The sequence below is a fragment of the Chenopodium quinoa genome, unplaced genomic scaffold (assembly GCF_001683475.1).
Source record: "Chenopodium quinoa cultivar QQ74 unplaced genomic scaffold, ASM168347v1, whole genome shotgun sequence".
Lineage (NCBI taxonomy): Eukaryota > Viridiplantae > Streptophyta > Magnoliopsida > Caryophyllales > Amaranthaceae > Chenopodium > Chenopodium quinoa.
Genome location: NW_018743555.1, coordinates 2016148 through 2033119, shown reverse-complemented (window position 1 = coordinate 2033119; position 16972 = coordinate 2016148). Strand labels below are relative to the sequence as shown.

The window sequence follows — 16972 nt, the reverse complement described above, 5'->3', positions numbered from 1 at the left end:
CTTTAATATCAAATTAACATCTGCTCGATTCATCAATTTAATATTGTTATACTTTTTCAAGCCATAATTGTAAAGCGTTGAAACAATTCAATAAGAAATTATCATGCAATATCAGAAATCAATAATAGTCAATCATCAATGCATCAATTAACCAGATCGTAAAGGGCTTTCGCTACGTATTACAATCACAGAATTAATCCACCGGTATTAAATCTTATCTCTCGAATCTCGACTTAACCATTTATAAATTAATCTGCCTATTGAAACTAGACCTAAACATCATTTCTCATCTCTCGAATCTCGAATCAATATTGTCAAACTCATGCATAAAAGATCAGGCCTAATCTAGTCACAGAGCATTAAATCAATCAATAGGAAATTAATCTAGCATTGATAATTAACAACAATAAATTACCCCTTCATATTATTTAAGGATCCCCATAAACCCTAGAAATAAAACTACTCACACATAATAGAAACTAAACTAATCAAAGCAATAAAGTAAGACATAATTAAAGGAATAGAATAAATAACTAAGGTTAAGAGAAGAGAAATAGTTACCAAACAAATCTAGAATTAAGAATGGATTAAGAACCAAGGTTTAAGAGGGAGAGAATCTAAGAAAACAATTAGGAGAATAAAGAAAGAGTCCAAAGGAAAGAAGGAGAGAGAGAAGAGAAGAGAACCAAAATCGTATTACGGAGGAGTATTTATACTTCGTACAAATCCTAAATTAAAACAAACTAAAACGACGCTAATCGTCTCCTAATAAATACACGCGCCTGATCAGGCGAGGCACCGCGCGATCGGGCGCGCCTTTTTGCTCGTCAAAACTAATCTCGCGCCCGCGGCAGGGCGCGTCACTGGGCGCCAGCCTTAGCTTCTCCTGCCCGGCCGAGCGCGCCTCTGAGCGCCAGCCTCTTTGGCCGGGCGGCTCTCTTGGGCCACTATTTTGAGTACGATTGGGCTCCAATTCTTTGGGCCAATCTGGGTTTCTTCTTTGGGTCTTGATTACTCGGTCCAAATGTCCGATATCACCTATACCAAGCCCTTAATCACCGGTTCAATGTCTCTAACCGGCCCTGGGCTATAAAATCTGGTCGTGCTTTTCCAATGTTTGTGATTGCTCCAAAATATCTCGGGATAATACTCCAAAAGTATAAATCCCTGCAAAAGTCAACCAAATCTACGAAAACACTAGAAAACACCAATTAGTAATAAAAGTGGCTCTAAAGAGCCAAAAACACTACTAATTATGACCAAGGGACGAGGGTAAAATACTATATAAAATAGACGCATCAGTCCCAATATGTCCATTCCCCACTGGGCGAACGGGATCGGGCTGAGGATTGGAGTCCGATCATTTGCTGGCTGGTTTATGACTGGGGAGTACTTTTGACACTTGTCGCACTGTTTCACATATGCCAGCGTGTCTTGATCTAGAGTTGGCCAATATGCGCCTCTTCTTAGAACTTCCACCCCCAATGCTTTTCCACCAATATGGTTGGCACATATTCCTGAGTAGGCTTCTTCCATAATGTTTTCCTGTTCCCACTCTGGGATACACCTCAGCAGTGGTTTCGAGAAGCCCTTCTTGTTAAGCTCCCCATTCATTACCACGTACCAATTGACGTCTTTATTTACCTTCTTAGCTTGTACTTCGTCATCTAGTGGCGAGCCATGAACCTTGTATGCCAGAATGTATGTGAACCAAGCTCGCTGTTGCCCAATGCAGTTCACCTGCTCCTTTTCGGCGATACTGCTTTCCTCCAGGACTTCCACCATCACCGTCCTCGTGAGGCTCTACAGGGGTAGAACTGGCTAACTTTGACAAGGCGTCAGCCTGGGAGTTTCCCGCTCTAGGGACCAAGTCTATCTGGAAGTGAACTAGCTGGGCTGCCAATTCCTTTACTTTAGTTACATATTTCAACATGGTGGGCTCCCTAATCTAGTACGCCCCCTTCAGCTGATTGGCGACAAGCTGGGAGTCAGTTTGCAGATGGACTTTCCTGGCTCCGGCTGCGATACTCATACGCAGGCCTGCCAGTGCTGCCTCGTACTCTGCCTTGTTATTTGGTGCTTTGAATTTGAACTTTATGGCGTACTCAAATACATTTCCTTCTGGGGATGTCATTATAATTCCTGCCTCGCTCCCTGTTTGGGCTGAGGATCCATCTACTTCTACCCTCCAGATCCCAACGTCGTATTCCTTCTCCTCATAAGAGGCTTCCACGATAAAATCTGATAAGGCTTGTTCCTTGATGGCTGCCCTAGGTTTGACCTCCAACTCATACTTAGAAATCTCGATGACCCATTTCAAGAGTCTGCCTGATGCGTCCATTTTTTGCAATGCTTTTTCCAGTGGGTGATTTGTGAGGATTTGTATTATGTGCGCGTCAAAATACGGTTTCAACTTCCTTGCTGTTGTTACCACTGCGAAGGCTAGTTTTTCTACCAATGGGTACCTTTGTTCTGCCTCAGTCAGTACTTGGCTCACAAAGTATATTAACCTTTGTTGTTTTTGGCTTTCTACTAAGAGGACGGCTGCGATTGTCTGAATTGACGTGGAAATGTACAGCTGCAACTTTTCCCTCAGCTCCGGGCTGATCATTGTTGGGAGCTTAGTTCACCTTCTGCGGCTCCCCACCTAAATTCTCTGTTCCCTGCTTTCAACAGCTGGTAGAACGGCAAGGCTTTGTCTGCTGACTTGCTGATGAACCTGGTCAGTGCGACCATTCTGCCTGTCAATCGCATGATGTCTTTGATACACTTAGGCTCAGGTAGGCTTAGGACTGCCTCAACCTTTTCTGGATTTGCGTATATTCCTCTTTCACTGATCAGGAAGCCTAAGAACTTTCCTGAACTCACCCCGAAGACACATTTCTTCGGATTGAGTTTGATGTATTTTCTCAAAGTGGCAAATGTTTCTTCTAAATCCAAGATATGCCCTGCCTGCGTGACGCTATTTACAATTGAGTCGTCCACATATACTTCCACATTTCTACCCTTCTGGTGCATGAACACTCTATCCATTGTCTTTTGAAAAGTTGCTCCTGCATTCTTCAACCCAAAGGGCATAGCTATGTAATTTTACACTCCCCCTTTAGTGATGAATGCGGTTTTCTGTCTATCTGGGCTGTGCAGGCTGATCTAATGGTATCCTGAGAAGGCGTCCATGAAGCTCAGTTTGGCGTGCCCACTGGTTGAATCTATAAGTTGATCTATTCGTGGCAGCAGGTAACAGTCGTTTGGGCAGGCTTTGTTGAGGTCAGTGAAATCAACACACATTCTCCATTGACCATTCGCCTTCTTGACCATGACTACGTTGGCCAACCACTCTGGATAATCACAAGGCTCAATGAATCCTGCTTCCAAAAGTTTTTCTACTTCCCCCTAGATGGCCTGGTTTTTCTCCGTTGAGAAGCTTCGTTTCTTCTGCCTTTCTGGCTTTATATCCTCTCTCACGTTCAGCCTGTGGATCATGACTGGAGGGTCAATTCCAGGCATCTCATCTGCTGAAAACGCAAAGATATCTTTGTTCTCCCTCAACAGTTCTATGAGGTGGACCCTATACCTGGATCAATACCTTCCCGATTTTCACCGTTCTTGATAGGTCGTCCTCGGTGAGCTTAATTGTAACGTGCTCCCCGCTGGGAAGTGGCCTGGCCATCTCCTTTTTTGCAGGCTCGAAATTTTCCATGGCCAACTTTTTCTTATCCTTTTCCCTATGGTATTCTTCGCGCTTCGTTTTCCTTGACTTTCTCTCAGGCTGCTCAAGGGATCTTTGCTCTGAGATCGGCTGCTGCCTGATCCTAGCGGGCTGCTTTAAAGCAGTTATGTAGCATTGTTGAGCCGTCTTTTGGCTTCCCTTGAGGTTTGCTGATCGCCCTTCATTAGTTGTGTAAGCCATGGCGAGGTGGTCGGTGGAAACCACTCCGCCGATCTTGTGAATGAGCGGCCTTCCCATGATCACATTATAAGGTGAAGGAGAGTCTATGACCAGGAACTCTGCCCGAACGTCACGTCTTTTTGACCTTTCCCCTACTCAAACTGAGAGCTCAATTATGCCTTTCGGGGTCAATCCGGATCTGTTGAACTCGGTGACTTCATAACTCACCCTTTTTAGATCTTTCCTGTCTAACTTCAACTCTTTGAACGCGCTGATGTATATGATGTTGGTTGAGCTGCCCCCATCTATCAATATTCGATCCACCTCCCAATTTGCTATTCTCATTGTCACCACCAGCGGGTCATCATGAGGATAGACTATGCCTTCTTGATCGTATTCAACAAATGTAGCTCGCGGCTGCGGAGGAAGTGGTGGCCATCTACGCTTCTTATTGTAATTTATCTGATGTATCATTGCCCGCAGGTCTGCTCGTGCCTTGTTCATTGTTTCCCCGTGCACTGGTCCTCCATTGATCACATACACTCTGCCTTCTGGCTTACTGTCTCTGTCCCTGTCTTCAGCGGGACCCCTGTGACCTCCTCTGCGATCACGCCCTATTCTATCTTCATCCCTTCTTCTTGGAAGATCAGCGTGCTGCTTAAACTGATTAAGGTACCCTCTCCTAACCAGATCTTCTATGTTATCCTTCAAATGCGTGCACTCATCAGTGGTATGGTTAATTTATGTCTGTTGAAGCCTCGGTTTAAGCTTGTATTTATAGAGAAGGATTATGTTAAGGGTTTTGAGCTTTCTGCCGCAGCAAGTGTCGCGCGCAACAAATGAAGTTGCGCGCGGCATCCCAGCGCAAGTTATAGAGTTGCGCTGCTATGTGCAGCGCGACTTTTTGTCTTGCGCGCGGCTTTATGGTAAGATTCGATTTTATATTTTCCATATAATTTCCGAATAATTACAAATCTTCCACAGCGCAACTCTGAAAGTTGCGCTGGGTGTCGTGCGTAACTGAATTAGTTGCGCGCGGCAGCCCAGTGCGACTTTGTGAGATGTGCGCGACTTTTCTGCGGCATCACTTAATTTTAACCTAGGCGCTCCTAAATTAATCATTGTTAGGGTTTAAGCACGGGCTTAAGCCTAATTATGATTGGGTTTAGTTAATTGGACCTTTGTTTTGGCTTTTCTTTAATTTGGGCTAGTCTTTTGTGTTTTGTGGCTTAACCAGATATCCATTAGTATTCTTCACTTTGATCCAACACGAAGATGGCTTTATTTATCGTCATTGCACTTCCTGTCGGGACAGGAGGCCAAAAGTAGATATCTACAGTTAGCCCCACTTTGATCGAGTCTAGAATAGACGATGATCAAAGTAGTCAAGGAAATAAATCCGAGACTCATTCTGCGAAGTTCTCTAAGGATAGAGAATCTTTTAGTAATGTTTAAGGATGTCGAAACAATCCTTGGTTCGCTAAGTGTTTAAAACAAGTAGCTATTAAGGCTAGAAAAAGTCCTTCCTAGTCTTAACGCGCTAAAGAATCTAGATTGATCCTTTGCAATTGTAGAACGCTCTTACAAATAAAAGTATTCTGGGTGATGTCAAGTCATGAGAAGAGATCGATTTTAAAAGAATAAAAGGGGAGGATTTCCTCTCATTCGTGTCATCGTTGGTCTAAAGTCCCTCGATATGTCATTGAAACTTTAGCCTGACTTTAACAAATAAAAGATGAAAAAAGGGTTTTCGGTATTCCAGCCGAAATGGTCCGGTATTCGAGCCAGACGTCCACAAGATAGAAATACATCTCTCAGGACTGGAGGCATATATTCAAATTCAGTGAGGGGGAAGAAAGTCAGTAACTCTCTCATCAGTTTTGTCCACAAGATGAGTACACGTGTCTCAGGGCTGGGGGCACGTGACTACATAGGCGCGACATCGTCTTGTCGCTTCTTTATACAGGGGGTGGATTCGACACCCTAACTGTCCGGTAAGTTAGTAAGCGCACTAACTACCGTATTTGCTCCCATTCAAGAAGTGCTTGTTCCTGAAGGTTCGGCGCGCCTGTCGACTCGTGAGCTAACGCCTACAGTAATTCTCTACCTATTAGTTCCGAGAGGTAGATCACGCAAAGGTTGGGCTGAGTGAAATTTTACGCAACACCTACGTCGTACAATTTTCCGCCGTACGATACGCCATTTGCATTTTTACGCTGCATGAAAACGCCTTCCTCTTTGCTTCGGACGTGAAAAAAGAAGAAAAACCGAATATTTTTAACATCAGTACAGTAAAATGACAAACCTGTCTATGGCTGCTCTTACGTAAAGCACCACCACGGAACATCTTAAGGCACTCTTACGAAAAACGTTCAAAACGTATGCTTGGGGAAGGCACAAAGCACGGTGTGCATGCAAGAATGATGCAAAAAACTAACAAAGAAGAAAACAAACTACAATATGCAAATAAATTTAAAAAAGATTTTGATAATTTGCGCGCCATTACATCTAATATCGAGCAAAAACCGTTGAAAAAATGATCAAACGGATCAAAATCTGAATAACGGTCATTTTAGTGACCAGTATCCGCGTGCAACTCAGTAGGTCGCGTTGGCAAGGCGCGCATATCGTTCTGAATTGCGTTGGTCTATCACATGCAACTAATTCTGTTGCGCGCGACATTTAAGTTAGCAAAAAGAGAATCGTTTAGCTCGATTTTTCATTTTGCTTTCTCTCTCCTTCTTTCTTGATTTTTCACTTCTTTCTCTCTCTAAAGAACTCAAATTTTCTTGTTTTTCGAAGCAAAAGGAAGTAGATCTCGTCCCTTATTCATATTTTCCATAATTCGTTCATTCTTGACTGAATTTGGGCGATTTTCGAACCGTTAAACCCCAAATTTTGAATTTTGGGGGTTTTTTATTCGATATGTTTTCATGAATTTGTTTTTTTGTCGTTGTGACATGTTTAAGCAATATATTGCAACAAATTTCATGTGAAGTGATAAAGTATTGATCCTATATGAGCATGTCAAGCATATATGTGTTTTTATTGTTCTAATTTTGACTTTGTGCTTGCTCACATAGGCTATACTTGTTAATTTTAATGTAAATTGAAGTGTTTAGAACAACAATTATGCATTAAAATTAAAAATCAAATTTTGAACTTTTATAATAGCATGAATTTGTTCTTTTGACTCATGTTGATTTTTTCATGCGTAAGTTTTAGAATTGGTTTTATCAATGATAAAAAAAATAACCGACGGTTATTATTATTCACTTATAAAACTGTGATCTCAAGATTTGCACAAAACTAGTTAGTTTAGGGAATTCTTGACGACATCATCGAACTACAGTGTTCAAATCTGTAAATAGAGAGAAGTGGGGATATCCTGGCTTATAAGCCTCCAATTTGATGCAAAGAGCGAAAAAGTTATACTATTCTTTAGTATTTTAGTTGCCAAATGGGAGGGATCATCCCGACTTCCCCCCTAAAAAAGAAATGAACAAAAAGACGGATTTGTGTAAAAAGAAAGGGGAATCCATTTTTCCCATAGAAGAATAAAGAAAGAAATTAGACATGTTTTCGAAAGGAAGGATTATTGACTTAATATTTGAATCATCGTGATGGCTTGGCAGTTAGGTATACATGTGATAGTGATAACGATCATTTTTTTCATGTAGCGATCATGTTCAATCAATATTCCTCGCTTAGAGAAGATGGAGATATCCCACGTAGGCGGACATTTTAGTTGCTCATGACAAGTGAAAAGACCAATTCTCAAGAGTTGTAAAAGACATCTAAAGTTAACGTCGAGGCTGTCGATATATCAAATCAATTTAAAGTGATAGTCATCTCATTTTTCTTTGGCAAAGGATATGGAAAACATCGAATTTAGTTTGATTCGATGGCTTTACTAACATGATGTAATCAAGCCAATGGCTATCAAATCATCCAAATCATTTGAAATTTTTTTATTTTTTTATATGATCTTGTAATCATAACTCAACACTTCATGCAATTTATTTATGGTCATGACTACTTAATAGTAGGTCCATATATGCAAAGGCCTAAGATTGGCCATATTTTCATGGAATGATGATTTTGGTACATGGTTATTTTCTACCTCAAGGAGGGCCTTTCCAAGGTTGTAACGTGGCTAGGATTGGGGTTATGAAGATTGGAATTTCATAATAGCCCTTACTTTTGGTGCTTCTTAAATTAAAGCCTTTTTGCTTTGTGTGGCAACGTCCTACATTAGGTGCCTTTTCCTTTCTCTTTTTTTTTCTTTCTCTCTTTTTTTTCGACAAGTTTTGTTTTGGGTTTAGAACGATTTCTTTCTTTCTTTTGCATTGGATCTTTCCTTTTGGGTTTAGACTAAATTTGTGTCCCCCTCTTATGTTTCGTTCCCCCAATTTCTTATTTGTATCTTTGCAACATTCCCATCCCAAGGTATGGAATAATGTAGGTTGAATAACTACGGCTCAATTGACGAGGCTCAAAAGGGTTGCCAAAAACATGGATTTTCTCTAAGGTTAAAAACATGGGATTATATTTGTGGAGTTTCACGTTGCCTCCTGTGTTGGTGAATCATCATATCCTTTCTTTGTGGGCCTAAGATGTGCCTCTTTTTATTCAATACATCTTGTAAGGCAAAGCTCATCAAGATTATTTAAAGTGTTGAGTATATATGCCTTTTGATATTGTCTGTTTGTATGTATACGTTTTATTTAATGTAAGCCAATAACAATAAAGAGATTGAAAAGAAAACAAGATAGACGTACTTGAAAATATATTTTTTATTCATTAATTGATGAGAGTACTAAATAAGTAGATTCGACAGCATGAATCTCTTAGTCTATCTTAAAAAACAAAGGAAAGAAACAAAACAAGACCTAGGGTGCTACATCTTGAATTGTTGACAACTTCTTGAGATTGCGTCTTTGAGCTTTGTCCGTTTCTGACGTAGGTGAAATCCTCTCTAAAAATCAAGTCCATCTATATGATTCATGGTTTCATTTATCAAGTCCCTTTCAATTAATGTTCCCACAACATAGACTTTTTGAAATGTGTCTAAACCAAGGTATTGTAAATGGCACTTGTATGGTGGAGACATATTGTCTATGAACTTTGGGACAAGTTCATGATTCGGAGGTCTTTGTGGAATAAGAGAAACCTTTGATCGCCACCTGGAAAATAAGTCGATGAAGCCTTTTTCTTCCCCTTTCTTAAGCAATTCAAGATCGCGCAAGGTAGTTGTGAGCTCGATGTTATCTCCATATTGGGTTAAAAACGCTTTTACAACGTCATTCCAAGTGCAAGTCTGTTTTGCATCGAGGTTATAAAAACATGATCTAGCAGTTGGGTCCAATGAAAGAGGAAAAGTACATGCATATAGGCTTGGCTCAACCCCTTTCAATGCCATAATTTCAATAAATCTCATTAAGTAAGTCCTAGGATTGTCAGTAACCTTAAAGGTTGGAAAATCCGTAGTTAAGAACTTTTCTAGGAGAGTCTTGCCACTAGGTTGTGATGCAAGCTCATAATTGAAGTACTTATTCCCTGAGTTAGCTCGAAGGACAAGTTTCTCCAAGGCCTCTACTCTTTCGGCTCTTACTTTTTCTTGCAGAGTGTTTTCTTTTTCTTTTTCTGCTTTTATTTTAGCCATTTCGGCTTTTTTATGAGCCTTCATTTGGGCTTATTCTTCTCGTAAGGCCATTAGGTTTTGGATTTCATCTCTAAGTTTCTCCAATGTTGCTTTGTCACCCATGATTGGACTAGTATGCGAATGTGGAAGATGATCTAGTAATGTGTATCACGAGAAATTGAGCGCGTTCACTTAAACCTTTTTTGCTAAGCATTCAAAAAATGAACAAAAGTCAAAATAATTGTTTTATTTCTTTTTTTTTTATATCCTTGTAATACAAATTCACTTTAAGCAAGTTTAATGATGAAGAATGTCAAAAAATTCAAGAACAATCATTAATGAAATGTCATGATTTGTGTTGACTTCAACAAGGTAATCATCTAAGGATTTTACTTTAAATGAATTGTTTTCAATAAAGGTAGAAGAGAAAGTCAAGAAAGTTGGATTGAAAATGCTAATCAAATTTTAGGAATATTAATCAACCCGAACATACTCCTTAAAATTATCAAATATACTATAGTATTTGTTGATCATTTAGATTACAATAGAGATCAATATCGTTTTTTTTTAATTATGATTCTCATATTGCTTATCTTTAAAGGATAATATATTACTATTTGTTTAAAAAGAATGATGGCCTCCAAATGTAAAATACAAGAAATAATTAAATCATTTTCTCGGTTTTATCATTCATTATATATATATTTTTTGGAATTATACTCTCTCTTTATTATATATATATATATATATATATATATATATATATATATATATATATATATATATATATATTATTTTAAGAACAACATTTCTTTTTTTTTTTTTCGTTCTATTTCTCTTTTTTTCTTTGTGAGGCAATCTCCCAAGTAAAGTTCTCGGGATTTCCTTTTTAAACCATAGAAGAGGTAAATAAATTATACTCTTAAATCAAGGTTGACCAATTACAACTAAAAAATGATGAACACGAACATAGGCACGTTTAAGAATAAACATATTGATGACGTCCTATTAAGATATGTGAACTTCTAATGACGAACCTCATAAGAAGTAATGTCATTAGCTTGATTATAAAGTACGTAAACGAATCATCATAATAAAAAATAGTATCGCGCACAATTTTCCGTCTTTCTAACTAATGTAGCTGACAGGGTAGCTGACAGGGTAAAGTCGTGTCCCCTAATCAAAAGTAATTCCTAAATCCTCTAACTAATGTAGATAGGGAAGTAGGGTCAAATCCACAGAGAAACGAGTCTTTCTATTCCTAATTAATTAAAGTAATCTAAATTATAAAGTAACCAATATGTAAATTTGGACATGAAACTAAACTACGAAGAAGATTAAGAATAAGGAGAAAACAATATATAAAAGGATCTAGGGCATAGGTTCACCAATAAATAAAATTCCAGGGTAAAACATAATAATCATTCATCAATGCATACATTAATCAGATCATAAAGGGCTTTCGCTACGTATTACAATCACACAATTAATTTACCCGTATTAAATCTCATCTCTCGAATCTCGAATTAACCATTTATAAATTAACCTGCCTATTGAAACTTCACCTAAACATTAATTCTCATCTGTCGAATCTCGAATCAATATTGTTAAACCACTAGGTGGAAAAAGGCCTTTGGCAGCGGTTCAAACCCGGTCTAAGGCACCTGTAGGGAATATTTTCAAGCCTTTAATCCCACTAGCTTGAACCCCACTGTGATCATACACTAAAGTACGGTGGCGTCCAAAAGGGAAGAAAATAGAGCAAAAGAGTCGCCAACAAGTTTTTTAGGAACTTGTAAACCGTTCACGAGGTGAAGGTTACACCCCTTAACGATCCAAGAGATCGTCAACTCCATAAGGTCATGAACCAAATAAGGGTTCGGGGATGATGGTACAAATCCAACCTAAAAGAGATTGAACCTGCCCTAATAATAGGCCTCTACTTTATTCTGCTCGTATTCATGTGCGCTTTCTGACTAACATATAATCAATAGATTAACCCTAAACCTGTTTAATCTATGTTGGTTGAATTTAATGCACAAATAAACTATTATTGGCGATCACTTGAATTATAATCATATTAACCCTAAACAAGATTATTAATTATCTTATTAAGCGTGATTGCAAATACCAATTCCCTTTAAACATGCAATAAAGGTGATCAAGCAATAAAGAATAAAATAATATGCATATCAAGCAACATAGTAAACAATAATAATCATACATAATAATAATAATCAATCATAATAATCATGTTAAAGCATAGCAAGACCCTAGGCATGATACTAACAAGATTAATAACAAACCCTAACATGTCACTAAGCGATAAAAATCAAATCTTTAACCCTAACATGATACTAACATGAATAAATATTAGGAAGAGAATAAAAGGCATCATACTTTTAATCATACTTAATATTAAAAATACCCTAGACATGATACTAGGAATATCATAATAACAATATAAACATGATTTCTACATCATAAATCAATTAATCAATAAAATCCCTTAAAGTACTTACTTGGATGCCTCGTACCTCTTTCTAATTACAAAATACACACGTTAGTAACTTCAAGGAAAATAATAACCAAAGCAATTAAATTAAATAATTGAAAGAGAGATTTGGGACCAAACCCTCAGAAATTAAAACCTTTCACGTCTAGGACGAAGGCAACTTCGAATATGGCTAGGTGTTTCTAGATCATGTGAATGCGGAATTTTGTATGAAAAAGCAAGGTATTAGAAAAGAAAGAATGAATGTTAATGAAAGTTAATGAAAAGAGATGAATGAATTCAAAGAATTTGATGAATGATTGAGAGTTGACGAAGACTTAAGAATAAAGAGAATTGGTGAATGATAGATGTAGATGATGAATGAAAACAGAGTTTTTAATACGATATTTATAGAGAAAATCATCCAAAAAAGATAATTTATCAAAACAGAGTCTGAAGACCACAAAACCACCTTGGCGTCAGCCCTGGCTCATTGGCGCCAGGACCAGTGGCTAGCGCCAGGCGCCAATGGCTAGCGTCTGGCGCCAATCCTGATTCCAGGCGCCAAGGCCTGGGGTTGGACGCCAAATTGGATTTCAACGCGTTTTCGAAAATCTGATAAAATTCCCGTACTGGAAGATAAAATAATATAATTTCAATCGAAAATGCTATTTAATCTAACTAAAACTCTGAAGAGTCCTAATTAAATTAGGAATGAAAAGAACCTTCTAGAATGTTCTAGAAGACTAAAACCATTCCTAATTGCATTAGGAAAGATAAATCATATTAGGCCCTCCCTTAGATCATTGGGCCGTACATAAAGTTCAAACCGGGCCCAGTTTAGTAAATTGGCCATAACTTCCTCAATATTTATCGGAATTGGGCTTATAATATATCGTTGGAAAGGTCTTTGCAAACCCCATCCAACTACACCACTATTGGACCCATATAATGGACCAACCAAACTGAACTGGCTTTTTTCTTAAAATAAAGTTTTCAAAAACAGAGAGAAGAGAAAAGAATTAAAACTTTCCGCAACACTAGACCTTTCCACACTTTTGTTTCATTCGATTATGATTCAACGTGAAAGGTACTCATCACCAGGTTTGGTTTTGGGGAGACACAAATGGGTGTCTACAGAACCCCCACTTTGACTGAGTTTGGAGAAACGCAAGTTTCGAAAACGAAAGCCAAAGTATCGATAGGGACGGAGAATGATTCAGAACGTTCTGCGATCCTAAATCTATCTTATAACGCCGATACCTGCAAAACTAGCATTAGTTAAACAAATAAAAGAGTTAAGAAACGCGTATCTTGCACCGTCGAGCACACGTCTCTGAAAGTAACCGATTGCTGCTGATTTTGTTGTTGTGCTGTTTTGATGACCTTCTGCAAGCTAGAGAATGCCATCCCTCTTGAAAACTGCTACACCTGTAACTGCTTCCAAATTAGAAGATTGCTTCTCTTGAAACTATCCTCTCCGTAATGATAATATTGCACATCCTAGGGAACATCATCGAAGATTATTTCTCTTGAAACAATCCTCATCCGCATTGATAACATTCCACGTCCAAGGGAATACTATCGAAGATTGCTTCTCTTGAAACAATCCTCAGTTGTTTGTGACAACTCTCCATAATCCAGGGAACGCCATCTTGCTGTTTGTTTTGACGATCTTCCGCAATCTAGGGAACGCCGTCGATCAATGTTGCTACATCATGAGCCTTTTCTTGAATCATGGTGGCAACCTTTCCAATCATAGCAAAAGTCGTCGAAGACTGCCCATCTCGTGCTATCTTCTCAAACCTTGGGTGACAACCTCCACAATCTTAGCGAATGCCGTCGAAGACCGCCCATCTCGTGCTATCTTCTCAAATCTTTGGTAACAACCTCCACAATCTTAGCGAATGTTGTCGAAGATCGCCCATCTCGTGCTATCTTCTCAAATTTTGGGTGACAACCTCCACAATCTTAGCGAATGCCGTCGAAGACCGCCCATCTCGTGTTATCTTCTCAAATCTTTGGTGACAACTTCCACAATCTTAGCGAACGCTGTCGAAAATAACTTTACTTGAAGTCATCCTTAGTTGTTGCGATAATATTCCAAAGAAAATTACCGAAGACCAACACTTGTCGATCTTTAAAGCTTGCTCGAACTTTGTTTCCGCTATGCATGTACGTCGGCGCTTTCGTTGCTTTGAACCTATACGTCGGTGCCTTTTCTGCTTTTGAGCCAATGCCTAGGCGCTTTAAGCTAAGTGAGACGATCTTTCATCAGGTCGATCACTTATTGCAATTGTAATCAAACTAACTACTTAACCATGTGAAATTGCTTATAGGGGCTAACTGGCGTACCAAGGAACCCAAAATACGTTGCAGAAAAGCTAGCACAACCCCAAAAGGTGGCTGGATGCTTTGGCGTCGCTGAAAATCAATCAGCGCCAAACATATGGCATTAGCGCCAGGCGCTGGAATTGGCGTCTGGCGCCAAGCACAAAAAGTGACGCCAATGCCTAGGGACTGGCGCTAGCACGGATTCTTCTTTAAATTCAATTTTTCGTTTTATTTCTTGCTCTGTTCATCGCGAACGCTGCGGTAGGGTCTTCCCTGTTCTGCTGCACCTGTATTTATTTTGACTATAGAACTTTGCCAATCTCTTTAATTATCTTAGGGTTGACCTAAGGTTTAGCATTGCTTGACTCATCGACTTGAAACGACTCAAGGTATAAACTTGACTCGCTGTGATTGACTGACTCGAGGTTGACTCGACTCAAAGTGAAAAGACATGTGTGACTCATGACCCGTGTGTGCATTGTAATGTGATCATGCGACTTGAAAATGCAAAAAAGAAAAAAATTTCCGTCAATTGTGGAGGGTACCGACTTTCTCCCGAAAAAGAAAGACGTGATAAGGAATCAAAAGTTTGAAGATGCATGTTGAATGAGCTTAGTCAAATGTTGTCTGATACTATCTCTCAAAGTTCAAGGATTAATTCATCCTATGCTATCTCAACTGTTGACTCCATGATGAAAGTATTTGGGTAATTTAGGCACGGAGGTTAAGCACTTCATACTTTGTGATGCAATGACAATTGTGATTGATAAGTGATTTTGATATGATAAGGCATGCTTCAGCGTTGTGTTAAGATTTTATGACAAAGGGTTCCTAAGGGAAGTATATTTGGTCATGTATCTGTGCAGTGTGTGAAAGTGACACTAAAGCTAGGCCGCAAGAGCTAAGTGTGTGGAAAGATATATTGTTAGAAGAGCCAAATAATGGTGACTCTTAGGCTAGGTAAGCTAATGATGTAGAGATCAAGCCCCCAAGTCTAGCTCTAAGTGAAAAGGGATGAGCATTGGAGATCCCTTGATATGATCATGGTGCAAGTGTGTGAATGTGAATATGAATGCATGTTTATTACGGTCGCACCTCGATGTGAGGTTGCCTACGTATCCGTTAGGAATCAGGCCGAACGTAGCTCTAGCCAAACCTCGCACAAGTATGTGTATACCTCAAAAAGGTCTTTTTAAGGGTTGTAACGTGGTTAGACTAAAGGTTTAAAGAAGAATGGGATAAAGGCTCAAGACCCTAGATAAGCCCCCAAGGTGTGCAACCTCGCTTTTGAATCTTTGTATTTATGCTTGAGTTTCTACTCTTTTTAGCTCTTTTTGCTTTAGCATTTATTTTTTTTTTATAAGTGCGGACAATCCCGATCATGCGCTCTATCACTCACTTGACATTCATGTTTCTCAGGCATGGTACTGAGCACTCGATAAGAGACGCAATCTGAGACATGTTCATATCGAAGATACTTTCATATCAAAGACATTGGAACACTTACCCTTTTGTACACTTGTTTTCGTTTTTTATTATTGCTTATTTTCTGCTATTGCTTTCTTTTGAATTTTCTCAAGCTTTCTTTAGAATTGCATAAGTTGCACGCCATCCCATCCCAAGGTTAGGTAGATGTAGGTTGAAAAAAGAAGGGTCTATCGTTAGACGAGGCTCAAAGTGGTTTATGAAGAAAGGATTTGTAAATTGAAAGGCGAAAGGAGATATGATGTGGCTACAAGGAGTGCCTCAAATCATTGGTATACCTTGTGCTTAGTTCGACATGGATTTTTTTTTTTTTTTTTTTTTTTGGTGCAATGTAATGAAATGATCATTTTTATTAAAAGGAAAAATCTACAAAATTAATCTAAAGGAAAAGAAAAGGTGTTTATGCTAGACTTATTGGGGAAAGAAAAGATGAAAAAGAAATAGAAAAAAAGGCCATGAAATCTTGTCGTAGCAGCTCGCCTCTTGTCTTGTGTTGTTTCCTTTATCATCACTCGCTCTTCTTGTTAATTGGAGGCATGGGAAGCTTGTTATTATCATTCAAATGTTGGACAGCCTCCTTTAGCTTCCAATAGCTCTCAGTAGTATGACCCCTACCTTGATGGTACTTGTAGTGTTCGTCTGGATTCCAATTAGGCAATCTCTTTTCAGGTGCGGGATCTTGAATAGGTCCAATGGGAGTAATGAGTCCTTTGGCATGGAGTCGATCAAAGGCAGTATCGTAGCTCATCCCAATTGGGGTGAAGTCTTTCCTTAGTTGCTTCTTAGATCCTTGGTTATCCATGGCTAAAACTTCACTGAGATCAAAGGTACTAACATTGTTACTAGAGTGGGCGTTTTCGGAAGAAGAAGGATTGTCGTTCTTCTTTCCTTTCCAGCCACCGTGGTTACTATTGTTAGTAGCTTTTTGCTTTGCAAGGTCATCTTCGATTTCAATTCCAATGTCATAAACGGCCTTGAAAGTATTCAAATTGTGTTGATATTTTAGGTGCTTCGAATACTTTTCTTGGAGATTCTTGATAAACATCCTCACAGATTCCTTTTCGGTTGGGACTTCAATCATCTTAGCGGAAGTTTCCCTCCACTTATTAAAGAAAGAAGTAAAACC

At 38.9% G+C, this 16972-nt stretch overlaps 1 protein-coding gene across 1 annotated transcript in view; it reads right to left on the bottom strand.

Moving 5' to 3' along the window:
- Positions 1 to 4045: 4045 nt before the first annotated feature.
- The window catches only part of LOC110681614, a 36841-nt gene continuing 23914 nt past the window's right edge, over positions 4046 to 16972 (bottom strand). Inside the window, exon 2 of the mRNA XM_021857767.1 lies at positions 4046 to 4594. Coding sequence (XP_021713459.1) covers positions 4046 to 4594 — 549 coding nt within the window. The remainder of the gene's footprint in view (positions 4595 to 16972) is intronic.